Source organism: Erythranthe guttata, chromosome 7 (assembly GCF_056151865.1).
Source record: "Erythranthe guttata isolate IM_541 chromosome 7, IM_541, whole genome shotgun sequence".
NCBI classification, from domain to species: Eukaryota; Viridiplantae; Streptophyta; class Magnoliopsida; order Lamiales; family Phrymaceae; genus Erythranthe; species Erythranthe guttata.
Window position 1 is genome coordinate 4,393,337 of NC_142539.1, and position 18,697 is coordinate 4,412,033.

Below are 18,697 nucleotides of genomic sequence, written 5' to 3' on the forward strand. Positions count from 1 at the left end.
TTTTTGACCTAAAAAGACCCAAATACCCCTAACTCATCATTTTCGAAAATTACAAATTTATCCAGGATTTTTCACATGCCTGAAATGAAGTTTTTAGAATTTTCGATTCAGTCCCTAATAATTTCAAAAAAGCCCTCTCTCCAAATTGCATAGGACCAAATTGCAATTTTCATAATTTCTTAAAACCTAATCAGCTTCCTCTCCCTCTCCTACTTCAGATCTTGCTCATTTGCTAAAAAAGAAAGGGGACAAAAAATTCCAGCCCCCCACCCTCTCTCCAGAATTCCAGCCCGTTTGCAAAAGAAGGAAAAACAAAAAAAAAATTGCTTTCTCCATCGAAACCCAGCGGAAAACGAAGGCACTTCACATTGAAGAATTGACAGATGAGAATTGGAAGAATTGCCCGGCCCTTCTCCGTTTCTCTAATGGTGGATTTGAATTAAAAACGTTTTGAAGTAATTGTTTGAAGTGGGGCGGCGGGTGTGTTGGCAGTGGTGGTGCGGCGGTGGAGGGCTGATGGAAGAATTGGGTTGGGGGAGCAAGATGATGCCATGAGTTGACTGCCCTGTGCGTGATAAATTTTTTGTTCTTCTTTCTTTCTTTTTTTTTTTCATTTTTTTTTAATTATTTTATTTTATGCATTTTATTTATTTAAACTTGAAATATTATTAAATATTATCAGGGTTAGTTTAGTAATTTCATATAACTTAGCAGCCAATTTCATAAAAAGGGGCGAAGTTCTTTGTCAAACAAAACATAGGGGGGTATTTGCTAATTTTTATAACACAGGGACTTTTTTGGCTATTCAAGATTACACAGGGGGTTATGTGCAATTAGCTCCAAAAAGATTATATAAAATTAAATTCCGACTTGCCGGATTCGAACCAGCGACCTAAAGATAACAGCTAGCAAACTACAGTCTTCCGCTCTACCAACTGAGCTAAAGTCGGATTGCTAAATTTATGCAACTATGTTGATCACTACTTCAATAATAAACAACAGTGCAAACAAGTGACCATGAAGTTAAGAAATGAATGGAGAATGAATTTCTCTTCTCCATGAAATTTATAATTGAAGGGTGCACTTTTTTACAATTCTAAAATTTTTTACGGTATCGTAATAAAAAACGAAACACAGCTCCATTGTTACTATGAAGAAAAGAGTCGTACAATACAATAAACTAGAACCATACAATGCGTGCCTCCACGCTGGTTATGCATCGATTACACAACATAAAGCATAATTGAAATGTCTTCAATTACGTTACTGATAAACATATATATATCATACTATAAAGATATCACCAGAGTGATGATACGTTGCGCTCGTAGATGTTTTGATACGAATACACGTAACATAGACATCAAAATCTCAAATCACCAAGATGATGACATCATCCAACAATAGTGACTACGTTCTTTTTCAAGAATCGGGGTCGCTTCCTCCACTTTCAGAACTGAGATTTGTCCAAGCTGTCGAAGTAGGGATGGTCTAGAGCAGCTTTAGCCGAAATTCTGTCTGCTGGGTCGTATTTCAGCATCTTCTGCTTAATCAAAATTCAATTTAACAAAAAAAAAAAAAAACATTATCGATACCACAAGAATGTAATTTGAAATTGGGAGATCATTTTCCGTGTCCAAAATGAAGTGTGCAATAAAGTAAGATTAAGATTGTAAAAGGACTCGAATCATTCATTAGTTTTTAGATATTCAAGATTAGTATTCATCGACAAATGGAGATAACCCGAGAAATAAAGAATCACCGTTAGAAGGTCAAGACCATCGGACTCCAATGAAGGAACTGCACGGGCCAAATTCTGAGGTTCCCACTGAGGGTACACATGCCAATCCCTCAATGAACTAACTCCTGGCCAATCCTTCTCGGTTGGCGTTCCAAGCAACCTGCAACGATGCGTTAGTAATTAGCAAAATTATGTACAAAACAATTAAATTAACTTCGCTTCTGATTGTACACTCTTCGATTTGGGATATCATTATTATAGAATTCAAGAACCAATATCCACTTTTGAAGTCTTCTACAGTCCAATTTTTGGAACATGTACAACAACAGGAGAATTTAACATAAACGCTCGTACAATCATTAAGAATTGAGAATTAACTCTTCAAAAGATGTTTTAACCTTGTCCACTCGTTTATCGATTCTCGGGACTCTATAAGTCTCTTCAACACCTTCTTTTCTATGAAGTTTAAATACATAGCATGCGCGTTTATGTGTGGTTATCTAAGGAACGTGTTTAAAATTGCTCTCGAACGTTGCCTAGTGCTCAATATTACGACCATTCAACCAACACAACAAGTTACTTAACTACACGAAATAAGGAGACGAGGGTTCCATTACAGGTTTGAATAAAAAGACTATATACTTAATCAAAGGCATTAAGCTGTTAATTGATCTAATCCCAATCACTATAACTACGAAGCAGTCCATCAACTAAACTTCATTCTCTGTAGACATAAAAAATTCAATATTATTCGATATCATCATTCTTGTAATGCTGGTATCTTTTGCGTAAAACACAATTCAAATCAACACTCGAACTTTGTAAACGGTAGTAGACCAGTCATATAACGTAATCATCTCAATCTCTTTATAACAAGGACAGATAGAAAGAGAACAGATGTACCTAAAAATATGGAGCAGCTGCTGAAACTCGGAATCTCCGGGAAACAAAGCTTGCCTTCTTACCATCTCAGCTGCAATAGTCAGAACCAAATAATTCCAATTGCTAATTTTATTTACAGAATTAAAATTTTAAAAAATAAAGGTACACATGTATGAAGTGGAAAAATTTCACCCCACCGAAAATGCAGCCGACGGACCATATATCAACAGCCGTAGAGTAATGCGTCGATCCCAAAAGTACCTCAGGCGCTCTATACCAAAGCGTCACAATCTGAACATTGATTCAAATTACAGTATTAATCAAAATTATAAAAAAAATAAAAAAAAATTGATCAATGAATGTAATTAAAAAAAAAACGATGAATCGACGATAACCTCGTGGGTGTAGCTCTTAAGGGGGACGGTGAATGCTCTACCGAGTCCAAGATCGGCGATTTTGAGGATTCCTTTCTCCTTATCAAGGAGCAGATTCTGGGGTTTGAGATCGCGGTGGAGTACGCCGTGGCTGTGGCAATGAGACACGCCCTTGCATAGCTGGTAGAGGAAGCTCTGGATCAACTGCGGCGGAAGCGGCCTAGGGTTCGGTCCCTTCCGGTGGGAATCGATGAACTTCTTCAGATCCGTATCGAGGTACTCGAAGACGAGGTAGAGGAGCGGCTTCCCGCTCTTGTTGTCGACGTGCTCGACGCAGAGGAGTCGGACCACGTACAGCGATTGCGACAGCATCTGGAGGAGGGACACCTCCCGGAGCGCCGTCGGCGGCACACCCTCCTCGTCCATTTCGAGGCGGGTTTTTTTTAGGGCTACGACCAGTCCGGTGGCTTTCTCTTTCGCCTTGTACACCTTTCCGTACGTGCCTTCGCCTACCTTCTCCAGCTTCTCGTATTTCTCCATTGATGGAATTCTAGATCTCCGATCTCCGATCTCCGATCTCTGATCGCTCTCTCTCTCGTTTAATTTTTTTTGACGGTTTTTTTGCGATTTTTGTGAGTTGAAAATTTAAAGCTTTTTGAATTTTGAATTTTGATCGGCTCGGCAAAATCCCGCCTAAGAAGGGGGCAGATAGGTTATAAAAATAAGGGTAAATTACAAACACCTCCCTGAGGTATGGTCATATTACAAAAATCCCCCTCTTGTTTGGATAATTACATCTGCCCCCTCAACTATGTTTTTTTCTTACACCTCCACCCTTATGGTGTCAAATTCAACATAATCATCTAAATTTTGTGGAATGTGCTCTAGTTTGTACTCGTTTTGTGTAAAAATACAGTTTCTGATGCACCATAATCTGATATATACAAGCTAAAAATCACATGTTATGATCATCTTGCTTCAAAATGTAGAGTTCGAATGGGATAAAACGAGTACAAAAGTGATAATATTACATATAATCTCGAAAATTCCACTAAATTTGAGGAGTTGAGGGGGTGGTTGTAATTATCCAAACAAGAGGGGTGTTTATATAATTTGACCATACCTCAGGGGGTGTTTGTAATTTACCCTAAAAATAAAGGGAAAAATATACAGTAAAGTCCTTAATCTATACTAGGGTTTACAGTTCAGTCCCCGTAAGATTGGACTTTGTCTAGATTCTTTACTATTTGAAAATTCCTACACTCTTTGCTCCTCAAAGGTTGTGAAACAACTAAATTTCCCCTCCCTTTAAACAAAATCGAGAGGCGGTTCGATGAAACGTTTTTTGTCTCTTCTACTTTTTTGTCACACGATTTCGTAGTTATAGTTTCGGAAACCGAAAGAAGAAGAGTAGTTTTTTTAGTACCCAAAATCAAACACCATTTTCGTCGATTAAGGAGTTGAAGACCACTGCTATTTTATCTGTGGTGTAGGTTACATTTTTTCTTTAAATAGTCGTTATATTGAAAAATATTTAAAAATTGGTTCAAATCCCTACGATGATACTAAAATATGAGTGTTTTTTTTTTCTTGTTTAAGTTAGTAAAAATCGTTTATTTGTTGTCAAATTGCACGGTTTTAAAAAAAATTACTCATGTTTACTTTTTATTCATCAATTTTGGTATTTTCTCGAATCATTTTTTCGTATTCATAAGGTTTTATGCATGATACTTAATGGGTTTGATAGAAAATCTATTAAAGAGGTTTCTCATAATGTACTGTAGAAAATTTAAAATTTCCTAAATCGGATGGAACAGATTGAAACTGACCTTTTTGGAAAAAAGTTGATTATTTTTGGGAGTAAAAAACTACTTCCATTTTCAATTCCAAAAGCTTCGAAAATTTTGTAAATTTCAAAATTTTCAAAAATGAAAGAAGTACAAAAATTTCAATATTTTTTTGGAAATATCATAAATTGTCAGAAAATAAGAAATTAGAATTTTTCCGGAAAGCCTATTTTCGATCTAAACCGTCCAATTTCCACCTTTAATAATCCCAATAGCTATTGTGCTGTATGGACCCAAAACTTGCCAAATCATAAACAAATTATCATATTATTTGTCGGTACTAGAACAATTCAATTCGACAAAACATTAATACATACGACGGTTAATTTCTCAGTAAGTACAACAATACGTTCTAAACCGGTAAACTCTACAAAGGCATCAAGAATAACAACACCCTTTCTAGTTCATATAGTTTTCACTAATTGAAAAATAGTAAAAACCAACACAAACATAAAAAAGAGACACATCACCGACGATATCGATACCGCTTGAAGTTAAAGTACACGTGTAATATCCCCCTCTCGAACGTACATTTAAACCCCTTCTTGTGTGAGTACTCCCATTCTTTATTAACAATGCGGAATGCCTGTTCACAAAATAAATAATTCTCAGTCAATATCTCGTTTTCGTTTTTGATTTTTCTTTCTTTTGTGGGATTATAAAATTTTGGAAATATAGAGATTCAAGAAAGATAGTAATAGATAACTTACTATATCTTCGTAAGGCGGGCCAGCATGAAACCTTATAATGCAAGTCTCGGCACTATCCCCATCTTTTTCAATTGTATAAATCGGAGCTTTTATTTTGTCAACCAAATCCGGATAGAAAATGTTGAATTTGTACCCCTGCACTATTTTGGGAGGAGGGTTGTCGTGGTCATAATGCGTTTGGTTGTATTTGTTCCACTCATAGCCAGTGTGAACACGGTTGAAATACTTCGGTTTTCTTGGACGATATTTATCATGCCACCAATAAACCTGTTCAATTATAGTTGTTAGCTTCTCCTATATATTAAGATAGCTCGAGGGGGCAAAAAAAAATTTAGAAGCTGGGACAGTAATATTAATATTTATATACCTGCGAGTCAAGGTTAATTTCGTCATTTGAGCCGAATACGACATCACCTTCCTCAACACTTCCCATGGCTTTCATGGCAGTTCTCTCAAAATTGTCTGGAGGAGGAGGAGCAGGCCTTGAAGAAGACAGTTCTTGGATTCGCCGCTCTTCTTTGACAGCAATACGTTTTCTTTCCTGCACACAGATTGCACAAATGTACAGTCAGCTTACGTATCTAGACAAGAGTACATCTAGCGTATGTATTTTCCTGAAAATATACTCAGTTGACCTTATTAGATATTGGAACGAGAAATGACAAGAAATCCCAAGGAAATTGAAACGAATATACGCAACATAATTCGTTAACTGGAATATCAAAAAAATAAAACTACAAATACATGTATTCTTTTATTTACATTCAAAAAACATAACATAAAATGTTATGAAAGTCCGATTTGACACTACTAATGACAAGATTAAACGTTTACAGTGATTCTATTCTCCCCTATCACTAAACAAACATTACTTTCATTTTCACTCACCTTCCTCCAATTATCCAGAATCACTAACTAAGATTCCCTAGGTTTAAAAATCCTTCTTGAAGCAGGAATTTGAATTTGACCTAACTAATTAATTCATGGAAGTTACTACAAGAAACTGGTTTTAAAAATAAGCAGAAAGAAGAAAGAACAAACAACGTACCGATTTTGACAGTACTACGAGAACTTTATTAACCACCCTAGTGAGATCAAAAAACTTCTACCATTGCAATGTGGCAAAATTCAAAGAATCGAGCATAATGAGAAGTAATCAGAGGCAAACAAAAGAGAGTGTTATCCACTTACCAAGATAGCCTTGTCCTCTTCAGGGTCAATCGCATCTTCATTTTCATCCTCGTCCAGTAGCTGGGGTGAATATGATCCATCTTCTTCGTTTTCTTCTTCTTCTTCTTCTTCATCATGAATCTCTGGATCCATTGCAGGTAATGGAGAGGACACAACACCTATAAATTCGACGGCTGTCAGTGGACTATTTTATATCCATAAATCTAGGAAGGCAAACACATAATACTTCAAAAGTTCCATACCATCCTTGTCTTGATCAGATTCCTCCTCATCGATTGGCTGGGGCAATTCCGTCTTGTTATTTTCACCCCCAGATGGTTTCTCTAGAAGTTCCAAATGCCTGCGCAGCATCTTGGCATGGATTTCCTTCAAACAAGCCTGCAGTTTTCACGTGTGGTGTCAAAAGCTGTCTCATTTTTTTTCTGCAAAATACCAGAAAACACAAAGCGTGCGAAAAAAACTACCTTTGCTTTGTAAATATGGAGACGTTTAAGAACAGCTTCCCAATATTCGACCACCTTGGCAGTCCCAGATCGCATTTGTGATTCGATCTGCGATTGTAGGGTTTCTAGTTCAACGTATGTTTTGCCTCCCAAAAGACTCTTCACATCTGCTTCAATGCTCGCGTGCAATCCTCTATCTTCGCCGATCATCTCTGGAGGTAATTGCTCTCCACGCACCCTCGCACGTTCTAACGCATCCCTTTTCCTTGCTTCAGCTAGTTCCCACTCAGAAACTACCAGAAGTGCCTGTTGTTCATATATATGAAGTTAGATAGAAAACCCCAAAATATCCAAGCATGTTAAAATTCACAACCTTACATGCATCATAATTAATAGTTGGGAAGTAAAAAAGAAAGAAGACTAAGAATGATAAGACTTGCTAAATTAACATGAATAACCAAAGTGCAATAGGAAAAACGCAAACTAATTTGCATAGAACCAATACTTCACATGCTGAAGCGTCGAAATTATCAGTAGCATCAGAAAAGTAATATCCATGTTGAAGTAGTGAGTTATGGATTCTAACAAGTGTATACAGTTAATCAAGAACTGATAGCGAATGAAGATAATAAAGAAATAGAGAATAAGCTGTAAACCAAATACTAAATTAACATACAATTAAACAGAATATGCTGCATACAGAATACACGAAGATACAAGATAACCAGAGCCATTATACCTCCCAATATTTAATATGTGTAGGAGTTGCCCTGTCTAAATCGAGGTGCATCTTTATATCGTTGTGAAGCTCCTCCATTTCTTTTGCAGTCAAACCCTGAACAACAGACATCCCAATCAAACATCAAAATACAGTCATCAAAAAATCGGGCACAATCTTAATTGCCCTAAAAAAAAGTAAAGGAGAAATCTACAAAAGCTTGATCAATTATATTTGAATATTAGCATAAGGAATTATGTTATAACAAAAAAAATGAGTTATAAAATTTTTACCTTAAAGACCATGTATGGTTCATTTATTTCTATATCAAAAGCATCCGAAGGATCAAGATGTTTAGTGAGTATATCAATTGGCTTAGTACGACCTTCGCGTATCCGAATCTCTGACCTTTGTTTGCTTTGATCAAAATGAAACTGTAAATCAAACATAAGACAAGGTTAGAAATGAGTTGATTTTGGCGAATGACAGATCACAGAAGCGAAATAAATGCATCATAATCCAAAAGAAACAATGATAGAATGAGCTATAGTCAATGTGTTACCTCTTCCTCTTTCTTCTCCCAATCATGGAACTCAGCTCTAGCACGTTCTCTTGCCAGGAGTGCCTACAAAGCGAAGGTCAGCAACGTAAAAAATATAGAGTTAAGATGAATATGGACAAATAAGTGCTATAGAATAAATCAGCCAGATAAGCCTAATGAAAAACCCCTACTCCAAGAAAAGATTAGGATCCTACCATCTCTTCCTCGTGTTGTGCTTTCTCGATAGCTCTTTCTTCTCTTCTCTTTTTAACCTTTTCAATCTCAGCCTACAGAAGAAGAGAACATAAGTAAATATTCGCTTTCTAGAAAATGAATAGTAGAATAGAACTTTATTAAGGGTGTGATTATGTTCTACTGTTTAAGGGCCTCAAAAATAAGGAAATTTTATTATTATATTACCCTGCAGGATGAAATTGCCATCCCAAAAATGAAGAAAAGAAAACTGAAGTTAACAGGACTCAACAAGAATCTCCCAAAAGATTCACCATAGACATTGGAGCATAAGGGAATCAAACTAATAAATACACAAATAAGGATGCATGGACTTCCAGTTCAAATTGTCGAGAAAAAAATAACTGAAAAAAAGAGCAGATAGATTATCTATCATGATACTATTAAATTGAATCTCTTTAACTTCTCTTTGCCATCCTCCCATATCGAAGCAGAAACATCAATTATTTAAAACTGTGCTTGCAAGCCTTACCCTACGAGCAATTAGTTTCTACTAAAGCTACAGTACTTGCACACTAGGATTACTCAAGGAACAATAAAATCGTACCTCGCCTCATTTTGTACAAAGAAGAAACACCACAGCCACAACAACCATGGTAATAATAAAGATAACGAAATAACTCGTTTAATTAAGGAAACTCTTATATACTACTTCAAGACTTGTCGAAGAGAAAGTACATACAAAAAATCGGGCTTAAAACAACATTACCATTCTTTCTCTCTGCCTCCTCTTTTCCGCTTTGACGGAGAACTCGTCAAGAGGAACGCCTTGGGTCACATCGCGCTCGATCTTTTTTCTCCACACAAATCTGAAATTCAAATTTTAAAATTCTCGTATCAAAACGATGCCCGGTATAGTTTTAAAACACAGGAGAAGTTCAGAATTAAATTGAGGGCTCACGTTTCATTGAGATTAGAATCACCAAAGGGATTCGAGTCGTTCGAATATCCAGAAACCGACTGCATCCTCAGCTTCTTAGCAGATTTCGCAGCCTATCATGACAGAACACGACGAAACGTAAGAACACGGGGAAAAAAAAAAAAATTAACCTTTAACATAGAAACTAGAATACAAATATTGCTGAAGCTACCGACCAGTTTTTGAGCCTTCTTAGCTTGGTACTCCGTCATCTCTTCCTCGGTAATCTTTCGCTTACTGCTGCGCTTTGACGGCTTACCGGAGTCGCTGTCGGAATTCCGGCGGCGGCCACGACTCCGGTCCTTGCGTCTGTCGGATTCGGAAGGCGAGTCCGACGGAGAACCGTCGGAGGAGCGGCGGCGTCGGCGTTTGCTAGATGACGGCATCGCCTCCAAGTTGTGAATTGGGGAACGAAATTCTTCTGGTTTGCTGCTAAGCCTCCAGAATTCCTAATTCCTGCTCCCAAATCAGAAAATGAGAGAGAATTGGGAGAGTTAGGGATTTTGTTTTACAGTTTTCTCAATTTTACTTCCATAGGTTAAAAATATATAACACTTTATTTTTTTATTTTTTTTATTTTTTTTTTTGACACCGTGAATAATAATAAGTGTAAATTCCATTTTCTCCCATGTACTTAGACTCGATTTCACTTTACCCTTCTACTATCGATTGCGTCAATTTGCCCCATCGTACTTGAAAAATTGTCTGGATATGGCGTTCGCCGTTAATTTTCAATGTTTAACATTAACACTGTTTGATCCAAGTCTGAAAATTACAAAAAAAACCACCCCTCCCAGTTTAAATAGTTATTAAAAAAATATTAATAAAAGAAAAATGAAAAAAATTATGGTTGACATCGTGGACTATGATTTCTCATTGTTTTGAATTTTTTATTATTCTTTTTTTTTTTAATAATTATGCAAACTGAGAGGGGTGGCGTTTTTGTAATTTCAGAGTTTAGACCGAACGGTGTTAAGACCAAATGTCTGAAAACTAACAACAAAGGCTACGTTAATACAAATTTTCAATTCACGGGGCAAATCGATGCAATCAAGAATATAAGAGGGTGAAGTGGTACCGATCCAAAGTATATAGCGGATGCTGGAATTTACCCTAATAATAATATCAAAAAGACATTTGTATCCTTCAATAAAAGTTGTCAAGTCCATGTAATCAGAGTATACTACATACATTATATTTAGACTAGAGAAAGAAACGTTAAATCAATCTAAGAATGTTATTTGTATTTTTGAAATTATTTATTATATTGTCAAAGTTATACACATACCCGCAAGGGTGGCCTAGCGGTTGGAGCAAGAGAGCTTGGGTCAATTGACCCAAGTTCGAATCCCCTTGTCAACGGTCGCTAGGTCGAGCTTGTCACACATGGTTAGCCTAGTGTGGTTTACATCTCTCGTATGGTTTGCAAGCTATTATACGAGAGTGTAGGCTTTTACATCTCTCGTATGGTTTGCAAGCTATTATACGAGAGTGTAGGCAAGCTATTATACGAGAGTGTAGGCTTACCCAGTGCACCTATATGGTTGGCTGCGGGTTCCTGCATTACAAAAAAAAAAAAAAAAAAAAAAAAAAAATTATACACGTTACAAATATAAATATCATAAATAGGAAATTGAAATATAAATATTTGTTCATTCCAAAGTCATAAATTTTTAAATCGAAATCGGCAAAAGTCGGAAATCCAGTTCCGACTTGCACCCCGTAATACAAAGTTACAAAACAAATGCACAATTTATACCCATCCAAATAACTCATTACAATTTATTGAAATACAATTTACCACAAACTAATTCAGTTTTTATTGCAAGTTTTGTAATAATGTGTTAATTTTCACCTTATGCCATCATTCACTATTTCACTTCTAAGACCATCTCCAACAGTTATTTAAAAATCGGTTGTTTATATCTATAATTTAAGAGACGAACATTGTTATATACCATTGCTTTTAACCTCACACGCCGACAATATTGTTTATATTTTACACAATTATCATATTTTATTTATTTAGAAAATTTTAATTTAAATTAAATTAAACAACTATACTTCAACGAGCAAATTCAAACGATCGTATTGTAACGACCATTTAAAAAATTATTTGAAATAATAGACTATGTTGAATTTGGCACCATAAAGGTAAGAAAAAATCATAGTTAAGGGGGGTGGTTGTAATTATCCAAACAAGAGGGGTGTTTTTGTAATTTGGTCATACCTCAGGGGGGTGTTTGTAATTTACCCTAATATTATTAATAAAAAATAATTTCTTAATAAAAAGACTAAATTCGAAAAATTAAATTCCAAACAACTTCGAACAACTAAATTAATATATATATATATATATATATATATATATATATATATATATATATATATATATATATATATATATATATATATATATATATATATATATATATATATATATATATATATATATATATATATATATATATATATATATATATATAATATGTTGAAAGGGATGGGTGGTGGCAAATTTATTATTTTATTATCTTTACACAATTTGTTAAATGATATCTTTGGTTTTTCAAATTTGAAAAACTAAAATTAAAATTGAACAAGTTTTGCATTTTCTCATTTTGCTGTTGGAGCTCTATTTTTGGGCTGAAATTATGTAAAAAATGTGAAACATAGGTTTGCACATCACTCTTGTAGTTGCTCTAAATACAATGTGTGCTCGAGCCATTGAAGTAAAAGGAAAAGGGTAAAACCACGACCCTTGAGTAAATGTTAAATTATGAAAAAAAAAATTATGTCTGTGTACTTACAACCAACCATCTTACATGTCCACATTTATAGTGCCAAATTCAACAAAATCTTCTAAATTCCATGGAATGTTCACTAGTTTGTACTCGTTTTGTGCAAAAAAAAAAAAAAAAACAGTTTCAGCTGCACCACAATCTAATATTTACAAGTCAATAGACACATCTTATGATCATCTTGTTTCGAGATATGAAGTTCGAATGGGGTAAACAAAACATGTACAAACTGAAGAATATTTCACATATCCAGAAGATTCCACTAAATTTAATACCTTGAGTGGACGTATAAGAAGATTCATAGTTGGAGGTTGATTGTAACCCAAAAGAAAAACAAAATTACATTTTCACCCCCAAAAATTCGATAATATCATTTCTAGCCCCTCCACAAAGAAAAAAAGGCTTTTCCGCTCCTGCCCACACAGCCCTCACAGCCCAGAGTCATTTTCCGGTCTAACCTTCTCTCTTCTCTTTCTGCTGCTTTCCAATTTCACCTCATTTTTTTTTTTTTGCTCTCAAACACTCTTCACAGAATAAATAAATCAGCTTCTCTACTGAAAAAAATCCGATTCACCCAAAATCCCCAATTCAACGAATTGAAGATAACAATCTGTCAATTTGTTTCTTCGCATTTGATGCAATATTACTAGGAAGAGATTCTTGGCGACAAAGTATCAGCCCCTTCTTCTACCCATCTTCTTTAGGTATAATTTAATTCAATTTAGTTAATTTTTTTTTAATTTAGCGAAATCGATTTTTTTATTGGTGTTTGATTAAAAGTGAACTCTTTGCTCTGCCGCACTTCCATTTTGTATTGAATTTCATCTGGTGTATCGATTCGGAATATTCCATTTTAGTATATCACTCAATTTTGAATCTCTAGGGTTTTTTTTTTTTTTTTTTTTTTTTTCAATTTGTTTGAACTCCAGTAGAATGCTTGAGTTGTGAATATTTGCTTTTATCATCTAGTTTAGATTTGATTTTTCTAGACATATTAAATGTATAATGGGTCTTCAGATTTTCGATTTAATTTGCATTAATGGGTTTTCATTTTCTTGGATACATTATAGGCAAGGATGGGGAAGAAGGTGAAGAAGAAGCCGAAAACCGGTCAGAAAGACAAACGGGTTCCGTCTGTTTCTCAAGAAACAGTTTCTCAGCAAGGCGCGAGCGCATCCAAAACCCCCGATGATGCCGTTACTGCTGTTAAAGATCGAGGAATATGCTCCCACATAGATCGGGGAATCAATTTGGACAAACTCTCTGCCAAGCTCCGTTATTCGGAATCTTTCAAGTGCGAAGACTGTCGTGGAAATTCTGTCGATGCACGGGCGAGGAAAGGCAAAGGCAAACAAAGTGGAAACGGGAAAGGCGCAAGGTCGGAGTCGAAAGCTGTATGGATTTGTTTGGAGTGTGGGCATTTCTCGTGCGGAGGTGTTGGGTTACCGACCACACCTCAGAGCCACGCTATTCGCCACGCGAAACAGCAGCATCATTGGCTAGTTGTCCATTGCGAAAATCACCAACTAATTTGGTGTTTTTCGTGCGATAAACTAATAAATTCGGGAAAATCGGCCGAAGATAGCGAAAATAAGCAAGTCTTGAGCGAGGTCGTAAAAAGGCTGAAAAAGAAACCGGGCGAAGAACCGTGTGTGAAAAACGTCGAAGATATTTGGTTTGGAAGTGGAAGTAATAACGAGACAAACGCCACAAACTCAGATTGTTCGGCAATTAGTGTTGCTTGTGAAAGAGTTGGCTATTCAGTGAGAGGGTTATCGAATTTGGGGAACACGTGTTTTTTCAACTCAACCATGCAGAATCTTCTATCAATAAACACTCTACGCGAATATTTCTTCAAAACCGAAACCGAATCAATCGGCCCACTAACTTCTGCTCTAAGAAAGCTCTTCATCGAAACCAACATGGGGTCCAACTTCAAAACCGTGATTAACCCTCGAACCTTATTCGGTATTCTCTGCACAAAGGCTCCACAGTTCAAGGGCTCTTTGCAGCAAGATAGTCACGAGCTGCTCAGGTGTTTGCTTGATAATTTGTCAGGTGAAGAACTGAGCTCAAGAAAGAAGAAGCAAACCGAATCTTTGGTGGGTCCCACATTCGTGGACACAATCTTCGGTGGGCAGCTTTCTAGTACTGTCACTTGTTTGGAATGCGGTTACGCTTCGACTAATTACGAACCGTTTCTTGATCTTTCTTTACCTGTTCCTACCAAGAGGCCTCCTGTAGCAAAAAGGAACCAGCCCGTTGTTCGAAGTAAGAAATCAAAATTGCCTACGAAAAAAAGTTCGAGAAATCTTGCAAAAATCAGAAGAGATGCGATAATTTTACCACCTCAAGAATGTGTTTCTGACCAAACAATAGCACAACCGGTGGCAGAGGAATTCGACACAGATATAGCTCTCGATATGGGTTTAACAGCTGATGATCTTTCGGCTATTCAAAAGCCGAAAAACGAGCAAGCGGTTGAGATTGAAGGAGAGCCGTTGATTTCTCCCTTGGATAGTTTTGCATGGTTGGATTATCTTGATGAAAATCCAGTCGATGTAGCCTCAGAAACCGATGAAACTTCGGCTGTTGAGAATGCTGTCTCTTTGGTAAACGGCGTTTCAGTAGCGGAGCAAGAAAATGCCTTTCCCCATTCCGAGGGCAATAATGTAAATTCACAATCAAACGAGGGAATCCCACCTGAAGTTTCTGTTTCCATGGAAATTGTTGTATTTGATGGCGAGGCAGCTCGTTGTTCCGATTCTTCCAGTCAAGTTTGTTCGAAAGATTCAAATACTGCACAGATTAACAATTCGGAAGTTAATTCACTTTCCAATGAAGTAGTACCTGATGAACAAGATTCCTTAGATTTTGTTGGATTCGGAGATTTATTCAGTGAACCGGAAGTTCCCGTTTCGGAGGCAAGTGATATTACGAAAAACGGAGTTGTTGTAAATAACAGCAGCGAATCCGATCCAGACCAGGTCGATAGTAATGCCGACGCACCGGTATCCGTGGAGAGCTGTTTGGCCCTTTTTATGAAACCTGAGCTTCTTTCGAAAGACGAACACGCTTGGCAGTGCGAAAAGTGTTCGAAGGCTCTGCGAGAAGAAAGACGTAGGTTAATGAGGAAATCTCGAAATGGTAGTGGGGATAGTAATACTGGTATTGAAATTAGCACGGAATCGGAGGTGAATGCAATCGATATCCAGTCAGAAAATGGTTGTGTGGCTGGTAATAATGAATGTGAGGCTGATAAAGAACGCGAATCCGAAGGTAGTGAGCAAGATGACGAGGCGGATTCGGAGAATTTGATAGTGAAGAGGGACGCGACTAAGAGTACACTTATCAATAAGGCCCCTTCGATACTGACGATCCACCTTAAGAGGTTCATACAAGATGCTCGAGGGCGTCTTAATAAATTGAATGGGCATGTGAATTTTGGGGAGATAGTCGATCTCAAACCGTACATGGATCCCAGGTTCGTTTCTCACCGTTGATCTCTTGTGAAGTATTTTAAATCGACTAAGTGATAGTAATTGTTATTCTTTACACTAAATTATCATCTCAAACATGATAAAATCGACATTGATTTCTATACTATGTATCTAAAATGTGTGACAATTCGTCGGAAGGGTAAAGTATATGTACGTTTGTAAACTGATATACATGTTGAGCATGCGATACGGAACTTGCATGCAGTAACATATTCGGGATAAAATCTTAGATACATGAAAATGTTTATTTTTGTGTAGGGATTGTTAATCCTTTCCCTTAATTTTGACGAGTCGGTGAAAAATAGATACATAGAAACAAATTCACGTAGAAACACTTTTTAAGCTTCTCCTTCAAATGCACTCTAGAACTCGTACTTCTCTTTCGTCTAAGTAAAATGGATATGCGTTTTTTTTTTTCGTTTTTCTTTTTCTGAAATTCGTTTTTTTGTTTTTTTGTTTTATCGGCAGGTGCAGTGAGAGAGAGAGGTATACGTACCGTTTAGTGGGAGTGGTGGAGCATCAAGGAACGATGAGAGGTGGGCATTACGTCGCGTACGTGAGAGGTATTAAAGATAATAACGGGGATTGCGTTTGGTATCACACAAGTGATTCTTTTGTTGGTGAGGTTTCTTTCGAAGACGTTTTGCGCTCCGAAGGCTATATTTTGTTCTATGAAGAAATTTGAGAATCGTCATTTTTTTTTTCATTTGATTTTCTTCTCACATTGAGAGAAAGAGAGAGAGAGTTAGAGAGAGAGAGAGAGAGACAGAGGACTACCGTGTCGCTGTGTTGAACGAACGAACAATCGTTGGTCAATAGTCCTTGTGCAATTTTTGAGGTGTAATGAGTTCAAAATGTGTAATTTTTCACAGGTTATATATTTATTTATATATATATTGTTAGCCTTGTGAAACTCATGAAAATATCCAATTTTTTTGTTGTTGAAATGAGACGAAGTGTTCGATTTTTTGTGGAAGGATCGTACGTACTTGCATATTACTCCCCTTGCTTTAGTCACTCAAGACTAGGGGTGAAAATCGAACAGTTCGCGTCGGAGTTGGAACTTTTGAAAAGAAATTCGATTTACACTTTGTTGGTGGTGGAACTCAATAGTTGACTGCCACGAGGTAGTAGTTTAATGCTTCGATTTTAGTAGACGACTACGCTAGTCAACTGCAATTTTAGTAGTCGACAACGTCAACCAATCACGATTTTAGTAGTCGACTAGACTACAATTACGATTTTAGTAGCCTTGAAAACAAATTAAAAAGTGAGAAAAAATCATAAAAGAGTTGTTAAAACATATTTTTTTGGATAATAAATAAAATAAAAAAGTACAAAAAAAAAAAATAAAAAATAAAAAATAAAAAATAAGAATAAGAATAAATTAAAAAGGAAAATTGCTTAGTACAAATGCATAGTTAGGAATATGTTTAGTTTATTGCTAATAAAAACCTGAGGATAATTATATGAGGCCATACTTAATTGCAATTTGCAACTATATCTTTTTCAAAATTTAACTTACAAATTACAAAAGACTAAAATACACCTTCCATCTGATTTACTTTAATTTTTATCCTAACTTCATATCTTAATAAATATTGCACATTAACCCCATATTGCAATATTGATACCCATTTTTCATAAAGTTTTGAATTTGTATGAATTGTTTTTTCTCAAAAACAAAATTTCACACTGCTGACATTTTTTCTTTAAAAATTATTTTTTTCGGCGTTGATTTTTTTTGAAATAAAAAAACTTTATGAATTTTTTTTAATAAAGTCTTCTAATGTTTTATAGACGGATTTACACCCGTATTCTGACACAGACTTCACATTGGTATGATATTGTCCAAATTGTTTCATGCTCAACCAATTTTTGCTCTTGAATTTCTCCAAAATGCCTCATATAAATAAATGTGCTATCCACCTCCTTATAAACCATTGGTCTTTCTCATATTAAACCGATGTGGGACATTGTTTGCACCTCAACAATATTGATTTATAGGCCTATAGAAATCTAGTTTCTATTGTAACAGATAAATTGTTGCAATAAGTTTTATGTTCCAACAAGAATTCGTATTCAGTTTATAAGTTCGTAAAACATATAAATAATGCAGACATATATATTTTTAACATGGTTCAGACATAAATCTGACTTAATCTACCGGAACATGTAAATAAAATTTCACTAGTTGAGATTTATACATACAATAACTAAACTTACCAAAAACACTAAAAACTCCATATGTATGTACTTTGTCGTTCCGTCTTGCACACTTCATCAACTTCTTGAAGTACAATACTTGAATTAAAATCAATTAGTCTTTGAGAGCAATATTTAATTATTCTATATTTTGCATGTAGGTATTATGTAAATCCTCATTATTAAAATATCTTGTAATTAACACATGTAATCTAGTCAACACATGCACATTATCCACGTTGAATTAATGATAATTATTTTTTCTTTTTTATTTCTTTTTACAATGGAATCATATTGACACAAAATTTAAATATGGATTATTGGTAATGATTATCCATTCCATAGCTTCCAATGTAAAAATAAATAAAAATAGAGTTGATCTAATTTCACCCCCACAAATTAAATCAAATGAATCTCATAACTATTCACTACAATCAATCTTATAAATAAGGGTTCCCATCTCTATAATCACGACAAGAAAAATAAAATAAAATTATGGCTTGTTCCAAGATTCATATTATTTTCCCTAATTACTTTCTTGTTTTACTATTGGCAGTCCTGATTTACTTTCCATCG

General features: G+C 35.6%; 3 protein-coding genes and 1 non-coding gene across 4 annotated transcripts; 1 reads left to right on the top strand and 3 right to left on the bottom strand.

The window, feature by feature from the left end:
• Window positions 1-864: 864 nt before the first annotated feature.
• On the bottom strand, window positions 865-950 carry TRNAY-GUA (transfer RNA tyrosine (anticodon GUA)). Its single transcript is given in 2 exon segments — window positions 865-900; window positions 914-950. It is a non-coding gene; the product is annotated as a tRNA-Tyr (tRNA).
• A 54-nt stretch (window positions 951-1,004) lies between these two features.
• LOC105964649 (cell division control protein 2 homolog C) lies at window positions 1,005-3,688 on the bottom strand. Its single transcript, XM_012989152.2, has 5 exons — window positions 3,019-3,688; window positions 2,821-2,914; window positions 2,645-2,714; window positions 1,763-1,901; window positions 1,005-1,543 (listed from the first exon to the last, which is right to left on the bottom strand). Exons 1-5 carry the CDS (start codon window positions 3,535-3,537, stop codon window positions 1,451-1,453), a joined length of 915 nt encoding a protein of 304 aa, XP_012844606.1. The 5' UTR covers window positions 3,538-3,688; the 3' UTR covers window positions 1,005-1,450.
• A 1,396-nt stretch (window positions 3,689-5,084) lies between these two features.
• On the bottom strand, window positions 5,085-10,225 carry LOC105964650 (cactus-binding carboxy-terminal, cactin). Its single transcript, XM_012989153.2, has 13 exons — window positions 9,795-10,225; window positions 9,601-9,692; window positions 9,409-9,508; window positions 8,663-8,734; window positions 8,469-8,531; window positions 8,200-8,340; window positions 7,928-8,023; window positions 7,210-7,494; window positions 6,988-7,123; window positions 6,746-6,903; window positions 5,922-6,095; window positions 5,555-5,821; window positions 5,085-5,430 (listed from the first exon to the last, which is right to left on the bottom strand). The coding sequence occupies exons 1-13, from the start codon at window positions 10,002-10,004 to the stop codon at window positions 5,311-5,313; spliced, it is 1,914 nt and encodes a 637-aa protein (XP_012844607.2). The 5' UTR covers window positions 10,005-10,225; the 3' UTR covers window positions 5,085-5,310.
• A 2,511-nt stretch (window positions 10,226-12,736) lies between these two features.
• Window positions 12,737-16,863, top strand: UBP2 (ubiquitin-specific protease 2). Its single transcript, XM_012989154.2, has 3 exons — window positions 12,737-13,120; window positions 13,487-15,900; window positions 16,385-16,863. The coding sequence occupies exons 2-3, from the start codon at window positions 13,493-13,495 to the stop codon at window positions 16,599-16,601; spliced, it is 2,625 nt and encodes an 874-aa protein (XP_012844608.2). The 5' UTR covers window positions 12,737-13,120; window positions 13,487-13,492; the 3' UTR covers window positions 16,602-16,863.
• The last annotated feature ends 1,834 nt before the right edge of the window (window positions 16,864-18,697 follow it).

What these genes read in the sequence shown, in the direction of transcription:
- LOC105964649 (XM_012989152.2), bottom strand. Translation starts at nt 3,537, where the DNA reads ATGGAGAAATACGAGAAGCTGGAGAAGGTAGGCGAAGGCACGTACGGA. An exon ending in TTAAGAGCTACACCCACGAG is followed by an intron (nt 2,915 to 3,018) that starts GTTATCGTCGAT and finishes ATCAATGTTCAG; the next exon opens with ATTGTGACGCTTTGGTATAG. An exon ending in ATGGTCTTGACCTTCTAACG is followed by an intron (nt 1,544 to 1,762) that starts GTGATTCTTTAT and finishes TTGATTAAGCAG; the next exon opens with AAGATGCTGAAATACGACCC.
- LOC105964650 (XM_012989153.2), bottom strand. Translation starts at nt 10,004, where the DNA reads ATGCCGTCATCTAGCAAACGCCGACGCCGCCGCTCCTCCGACGGTTCT. An exon ending in CACATATTAAATATTGGGAG is followed by an intron (nt 7,495 to 7,927) that starts GTATAATGGCTC and finishes TATGAACAACAG; the next exon opens with GCACTTCTGGTAGTTTCTGA. An exon ending in AAATTAACCTTGACTCGCAG is followed by an intron (nt 5,822 to 5,921) that starts GTATATAAATAT and finishes ATAATTGAACAG; the next exon opens with GTTTATTGGTGGCATGATAA.
- UBP2 (XM_012989154.2), top strand. Translation starts at nt 13,493, where the DNA reads ATGGGGAAGAAGGTGAAGAAGAAGCCGAAAACCGGTCAGAAAGACAAA. An exon ending in AAACCGTACATGGATCCCAG is followed by an intron (nt 15,901 to 16,384) that starts GTTCGTTTCTCA and finishes TTTTATCGGCAG; the next exon opens with GTGCAGTGAGAGAGAGAGGT.